This window comes from Gobius niger (genome assembly GCF_951799975.1).
Source record: "Gobius niger genome assembly, chromosome: 1".
Taxonomy (NCBI): Eukaryota; Metazoa; Chordata; class Actinopteri; order Gobiiformes; family Gobiidae; genus Gobius; species Gobius niger.
Genome location: NC_136852.1, coordinates 36,868,230 through 36,876,219, shown reverse-complemented (window position 1 = coordinate 36,876,219; position 7,990 = coordinate 36,868,230). Strand labels below are relative to the sequence as shown.

Genomic DNA, 7,990 nt, shown 5'->3' with positions numbered 1-7,990 from the left:
TTTCATTTTTGTTTTCGTTTTTTTGTGAAATACATTTGGGAATTTATTTTTCTTTGTGATTTCATGATTGGTACGATGGTTACATAATTGTGGAGAGCTTCTTGTCTGGCCTGCATGCTGTTTGTTTCACTGTTGTTTGTCTCGTTGTTATTATTTTTAGATTTATTTTCCAATGTTTTGTGATATTTTTATTTTGGACCCCCACACAGACGAGATGCCGCATTTCAAGGGGTTATCCCCTTGACCCGGACTCGGCTTTAGTGGTTTCTCTGGACGCGGATAAAGCGTAGACTGCATAGAGTGGTCATATGTTCTGCACAGATTTGACTTTGGTGACTCTTTTCTTCACTGGATTCCGATTCTATACAATTCTCCTACAGTTATTACAAATTACAAAATATTTTTTTTATTTTCTGAGGAAATAGACAGGGTGATCCTTTAAGTACATTGCTCTTCGCCATTTGCTCAAGCAATTGGACAAAATAAACTGATATCTGGCATTTCTGTGAATGAGAGAGAGTATAACATTTCACTCTATGCAGATGACGCACTGATTTTCTTGTCTGATCCTCAGTCCTCTATTTTAACTCTGATCCACACAACTGCTTTGTTTGGTGAGTTTTCTGGTTATATAATTAACTTTATTAAATCAGAGGCCATGTCACTTGTGTCCTCAGTGTCCGTCTTGGAGCTTTCTGTACTTTTCCATTTCGCTGGTCTCCTTCTGGACTTGTTTATCTAAGGTATATCCATTACACCTTCATTTGAATTGTTGTACAAAGCTATTTATCCAACGCTCCTGGATGCCATAAAAGCAGATATTGATCGGTGGGCTCCTTTGCCTTTGTCTTGGCTTACCCAAATTACTTTACTCTATGCAATGATACTGCTCTTACTGACAAGCAAGGTCATTACATTGCTTGAAGGATGTATGAGTTCTTTTATCTGGAGTAAAAGAAAACCTAGATGGAAAATGTCTAAACTCGTCTTTATATGCCTCATTTTAGACATTACCAATTAGCAGTGCATTTGCGTGTAAAATCACAATGGCTGAAGAATAATGCCACCTTAGTTTGGTTAGATATTGAATCATCTCAATGTAGTTGCCCTCTTTGGAACAGCTCAGTTTATGAAATACAGTGGATGGAAAAAGAGAGTACACTGTTTGGAATTTCTCACAGTTCTGCCTAAATTGGCAGAAATGCCTAAATTGGTCATAAAATTTCTGCCTAAATTGGTCATGAAATATGGTCACAAGAATGATTAGAATCGGTCGGCCTCGAAGAAATTCTGGCAAACCATCCAGCGCCTCAGGAGGGGGAAGCAGTGCTTCAACACTGTTTACAGTGCGGGTGGGGGGCTGCTGACCTTGACTGGGGATTTGGTCGGGCGGTGGGGGCTCGCCCATCACCCAAGCTGAAGTCACCGAGGTGGTGAGAAAGCTCCTCGGTGGCAGGGCTCCGGGGGTGCATGAGATTCGTCCTGAGTACCTCAAGTCTCTGGATGTTGTAGGACTGTCTTGGCTGACACGTCTCTGCAGCATCGCGTGGCGGTCGGGGACAGTGCCCCTGGATTGGCAGACCGGGGTGGTGGTCCCTCTCTTTAAAGAACAACTAACCCCAAAATCAACTTTTTTGTCTAGCTAAGTTGTATAAATGGGTATCTTATAGTGTTGTCTACATGTATCTGTCACTATTTTAACAATTTAGTGCATATTTGTTGAAATCCTGTCTTTGTGTCCCAAACCGTCTGTGTGGCGCCATCTGCACCTTATCGAGTGCATTACATGCTTTACTGTTGGTCTCCTTCGTGATTAGCTCTGAGCGGGCCGCTTACGTCAGCAGGAGGGCGCCGACGTCAGCGGCCTCTCTTCTGTGGAGTATAAAAGCAGCCCACTCCGCACACACCCCCGTAGCGAGTTGGAGTTTGGAATAGCGAGTGTCTTTATATCGATTTTCAGGTTTGCGATTTATTAGCGTAGCTTTTAGTTAGATTTATTACATAGCTTTTAGTTAGATTTATTAGCGTAGCTTTTAGTTAGATTTATTACATAGCTTTTAGTTAGATTTATTAGCGTAGCTTTTAGTTAGATTTATTAGCTTGTCGTAGTTTAGATAGTTATTAGATTTAGTTGTAGTTTATTCTTAGTGAGAGATTAGTAGCATTTAGCATAAGAATTAGCTAGGTTAGCTGTATTTAGTGTTCTGTATTGTGTAATATTAGGTGTAGTGTTGTAGTCTTGTTTGTTAGGATGGGGAGAAAGTGTAGTGTTGTAGGTTGTCATAGTTCTGTAGGTTTACATTACTTTCCTCAGGACTTAGAAATTAGGCGCCAGTGGCTGCGCGCAATTGGCCTGGGGGAAAACTGCGAACTCCCGCCTCGTGCTGGAGTTTGCAACCAACATTTTACTTGCGATTCCTTCGCCAACTCCTTGGAGTTTGAGCTGGGCTACAGTAAGGTTCTTCGTTTGAAGAATGAGGCAGTCCCCACCCTTGCTCTTCCACGACTGAGCCCACCGACACTGCTGCCCCGCCAGCAGGACGATTTCAGGCGCCAATCTGAGGTGAGTGAGAATAATAACAACCTAAAACTGCTACTAATGTCATGTAAGTAGAATTTCGATAGTGCACGTTGAAATAGATTGTAGTAGTGTCTCAAACAATGCGGGATCTGGCGTGTAAATAAACTATGCACTGGGTGAGGCTTGTGGCTGCGTGTGCTCCAAGCGGTGCGCCCCGCACTCGTTCACTTGACTTGGGCAGAGGAACAGCAGTCTGCATCCATCAGCTGCCTGGCAACTCTCTAACCCCGCTCAAACAGAGAGCTATGAACCGCATGAGACGGTGAGCTGACAGTTACACCGCTGTATATTATGACATGTGAACTTTTATAGCCTTTTGTAGCTAGCGGGAGTGGCTAATGCATCAGTCTGCACAACAAAGTTACGCTGAGACCGCGCGTAATTGTGCTTGAGACTGAGCACCAAACTAGTCTACATTTTCGCGATGACAGTAGCTTTCATATTTGACAGCAGCTGCGCAAAACGTGAGTGCATCTACAAGCTAACCTATAAAGCTAACGGATAGCTATCATTTAATGTGTGGCTAAACTGACCGGGCAGGTGCCCGTGGCTCCGCGCGCGCTCGTGTGATATGTGATCGTGGTCAGTGGGGGGCGAGAGGGCTGACCACTCCAGGTGGACCGTATGGTTATTGGGTGCTCAGGTGCTGGGATCCATATGTTGGCTTACGTTCACTAATCTGCATTAGACAACAATTAAATGCACTAAGGAAATGTAACACATTACCCTTCTTCTGTAGTGTACATTTTAAAAATAATATGTATTTTTACGTTTTCAGCCAGTGACCAGAGAATTTGGCTGCCAGACTGATCCAGTCATTGTAAGTCATGCAAGTGTCTAGGCCAATGTGAAGCCGAGCAGGCGAAGCAAAGGTGATATCTCTTTTTATTGTTTATACAATCATTTTATTTCTAAAAATTGTTTATTTTGTTTGTGTTTTGTACAGCTACTCAAGCCCGGACCGCTTACACAAGCGTCGGTTGTGGTACTGAGGACCTGATGGAAATCCCTCTTCCTGACAGTCCCAGAGCAGCCTCTACACCTTTAAAAAGGAGAAGGTGTGAGGTGTCAGCATCTGACCCCAGCTTCCACATCGATGACAGTGCCAGCACTGTGAACTGTTCAAGGTAAAAAGGAATTCTAGCTTTTTAATAGAAAAAATATATACAGCTTCCTGTTTTTTTGAGGGATGAAATATCCTTTATTTTATATAGCATTCCCACTGAAGTCTCTCCACACAAGGACAAAAAATATATTGTTCACGAGGACCAACTGCTGGAGCTGTTCAGGCGCTGTCCTGTCTGCACTGGTCGCTGTGCTGTGGACACGATCACAATCGGCACACTGCTTCGGGTCACTCAACAGTGTCCTCGCTGTGAGTTCTCCAGTCAGTGGTCCAGTCAGCCCATGGTGAACAACATCCCAGCTGGAAACCTACAGCTCTGTGCTGCTGTGCTGTTCACCGGCTCATCCTTTAGCCAGATTTCAAAGGTACAGCACAAATTATTTTGTTTGGATTTTGTTTCCATCTATTATCAGTTGATAACCTATTTTTTCCTTTTATAGTTCTTGGGGGCCTTCAATATTCAGGGACTGTCAGAGCAGTGCTTCTACAGGCATCAGGCAAAGCTCCTCATCCCTACGGTCAACTGGCAGTGGAAGTTGGAGCAGGAGGACCTCATCAGGGAGGCTCTTGAAAGCGGCTCTGTGTCACTGGGTGGGGACATGCGGGCAGATTCACCTGGTAAATACATTTCATTAACATTTATCAGAAGTATTAATTAAAAGTAAGCTAACGTACAACTTGCATTCGTGTAGGACATTCGGTCAAATATGGCAGTTATACGATGATGAATCTCAGTAATAACAAAGTCATTGACATCCAACTAGTTCAGGTAATGGAATTCAAGGAATGTTTCAATATGTAATTTGGGATCACTCTGTGCATTTCAGCACCTAATTTATTTTTTGTCTTATTAGAGCAATGAGGTTGGAAACAGCGTGCGCATGGAGAAGGAGGGCTTTGTGCGGAGTCTGACTATGCTGGAAGAGAGGGGTGTCAATGTGGAGGCCATTGTGACGGACCGACACACCGGCGTGCAAAAGTTTTTAAGGGAGGAAAAGAAGGAAATCAGGCACTACTTTGACCCATGGCACATGGGAAAGGGTATGCATTTGGGCAATGCTGTGTAATATTATGGTTATTCTGCATTTAGTAAATATGTATTTTAAACTCTAGGAATTGGGAAAAAAATTGATGAGCTCGCAAAGAGAAAGAGCACACAGGACGCTGGCCAGTGGAGAAAAAGCGTGGTAAATCATCTCTATTGGGCAGCTTCGACTTCCACCTCGGGACAAGAGGCTGTCGCTAAGTGGACGTCTGTGGCCAACCACATGCAGAATGTGCACACGCACGACAATGCCCTGTTCCCTCGGTGCCTACACGGGCCTCTGGTTGGGGAAGGGTCAAGAGTGTGGCTCAAACCAAGTAAGTTTTGCATTTGTTATCAGTAATACTGGCCCTCTACTCATTGTATTTTATGTACATTTCAAAAATGTAAGGTTGGCATTGTCATTCGAAACAAAAATTGCTTTACAATTATGTCATGGTAATTTACTCTGTAGGCACAGCAGCATGTGAGAGGCTCAGTGACATTGTGTTGGCTCCACGCTTTGTGAAGGATGTGGAGAAAATCAGCCCGGTGTACCACACTTCAACCCTTGAGGCCTTCCACAGCCTGATAATTAGGTTCTCCCCCAAAAGTGCAGGCTTCTCCTTCAGAGGAATGTTAGCTAGGTAATACATTACATTATACATATATATATACAATACATTTTAAAAAAAAAATGTTGTGTGAATCTGTACCTAAAAATGTTGTAGGTTGCAAATTGCTGCCCTGCACTACAATGAAAATGCTACAAGGTCACATGCTACAACACTTGAAGGTGTACTGCGGTATGCGATAGTGTACCCAAAGTACAAACGTGGCGACTACACCGTGCGAGCCTTGAAGACCAGAGCTACCTCAGGTATGTCACATTAAAAACAACACAACCAATGCTTTTACAAAGACAAATGTTTTGTGCTTTGTTTACAGTCTACATTGACCAACTAATGGCCCTGCTGTTTGAAAGTGTGGTTGAGGATCCTCTCCCATACCAGGAGCACACAGACAAAGTACCTGTGCCTGAACCACTCTGTGCCCAGTATGAGAGGCCAGACAAGCAGGAGGCTGTGAGCAGGCACAGGTCCAGATTTTTCAAGAGGACATAAGGTGAGCATGTTAAGTTTTGGCTTGATTATTTTGTGTGGCAAATATAATACGTAGATTACATAGCTAGTTTATAATGCTAGACTATAGTGCTAGTTTAGCAAATGTAGAATAAGTAAGGATTAAACAACAAGAAGCTGTGTATTACACAGGTTTAATGCACAACGCAGAGTCAGTTTTTTCAGATGATTTATCTAAAGCGACTTCCACAACAATAGTAGCTTAATTTTTAATCATTACTGTGGAAATTGCTGCAGTGGAGTGATATAGAAGATGATTTTCAGACAAACTGTGCGATTACAGGGAAATAATGCACCAGTTATCATTAGAATTCTCAGATGATTATGGATTGACTGTGGAATATGCATTATTATATTTTCAGACTGGCCTGGCAGTATGGAACAAAATCTTTTCAGAATGCAGACTGTGTTGCCTGAGAGCAGTGGCTAACCATGAACCAAAGTCCAGTGGATGAAAAAAGCCCGTGTATGAGTGGTTTTCTGGATTTTCCAGCTTGAGGTGTGTGCAAGACAGGACTGGCCACTCATTTGAACTGTCGTAAGTACCTGTAGGTGAGCACATCACAATATTGCTCAACTCGCATTAAAATTCTAACAAATGTAGCATAGGATTATTGTATTTTACACCAGTAAGTGGGAGAATCGTTTTTAGTGTTGACCAATAAATGCATTTGTTGACACCTATCATTTTGTTTATATTACTATTTCCCCAAGTGGTTTATATTTCTTCTCATTGAAAACAGTTTTTTTGCCTTATTGAGGACTATATTTTACATGTAAATTAGAATGATGCTAACACATCTTGCACGCAAAAATGTATGCTGAGTTGTAACAGACTTTTCTTGTCCATGCAGAGTCAGAGGTGGAGAAAGAGGTGGAGAAAATGCATGCAAACCATTCTTCATGTCCACTGTATGTATCGGATCACACGGTGATGCATTTGATCAGTATATTGATGACAGACTTCCCTTTTAAAGTAATTTATGTCTTTGTGTGTGTGTGTGTGTGTGTTTTTTTTTATAGCATTTCAATTCACATTTTCAGACGACCTCTATCGGGCAAAGAAAGAATGTTTCTGGAAATGGAGGCACATTGGACAAGGACAGTCGCCAACCACATATAGAACGATGGGAGTAAACATTGCAATATGAAGAATTCTATAAGCTGACATGCCACTGGACAACATAGTAGATGAAATCAATGTTCCATGCAAGATTTAATTGTAGACACTGATCAGCAATCCAAGAACAAAATGAAGCCTTTAGCTGTTTCTGTCAGATATTTCACAGGATGGTTTGGTGAGGTAGAACCAGCACCACTTTGTCTCTAGAAGCTGAAAACTTAATGGTGCATGTGTAATTATTTTAGTTGGTATTGCTGGGTTGCAGGTTCTATAATGTGATGTCACACTCCCCAGTGGGGAGGCAGGAGCCAGTTTTTCATATTAACTGCATTACACTTTCACAAGTTGCAGCCAAAAAAATAAATGTATGAATTACAAAAATGATCACTAATTTCAGTCACTGGGTCCATTATCTTTCTTATACAAGACCAAACATTTCCTCAAAAATGAAATAATTGTACCTCTATATAACATTATAGGCCTTTAGAACACTAACCTGCAACCCAACAACTGTATAGCCATAAGAATCAACTTTGTCTCCCGTGCATTGAGAAGACCTGCATGTATGCATGCATGCAGCATACTGTACATGAGCTACTGCTACTTGGTTAATTTAAGCCATCCTGTAGCTCAACTGTGGATGCAAGAATTCAGCTTTACTGCTATGTTTTTAATGCCTTTTCCCCTCAAAACTGTAATTATATCAATCTAAAAGGCGTATCAAAGTTTGATGGATGATCGAGCCACATTTAAAAATTCAGTTCAGTGTGTTCTAGTTCTGATTCTATAAATTAAGTATTAAACAGTCAAGTTCGATCTTGTATGGCAAGTATTAATTTAAATTGTATTTGTTCAATTTGTTTATTGCACACATCTAGGTAGACTAAGTGAATAGAGTACCACATGCAGCTTGATCCTCAAATGAAATATAAACTGTCATTATTGATTGATTGATATTGTCGTAGTAAGATTAACAAAAGAAAAATTGCAGTGG

At 41.6% G+C, this 7,990-nt stretch overlaps 1 protein-coding gene across 1 annotated transcript; it reads left to right on the top strand.

The window, feature by feature from the left end:
* Positions 1–4,692: 4,692 nt before the first annotated feature.
* On the top strand, positions 4,693–6,782 carry LOC306968460 (uncharacterized protein). The gene is made up of 6 exons (XM_079563827.1): positions 4,693–4,748; positions 4,821–5,069; positions 5,207–5,378; positions 5,463–5,611; positions 5,680–5,864; positions 6,746–6,782. The coding sequence occupies exons 1-5, from the start codon at positions 4,739–4,741 to the stop codon at positions 5,853–5,855; spliced, it is 756 nt and encodes a 251-aa protein (XP_079419953.1). The 5' UTR covers positions 4,693–4,738; the 3' UTR covers positions 5,856–5,864; positions 6,746–6,782.
* The last annotated feature ends 1,208 nt before the right edge of the window (positions 6,783–7,990 follow it).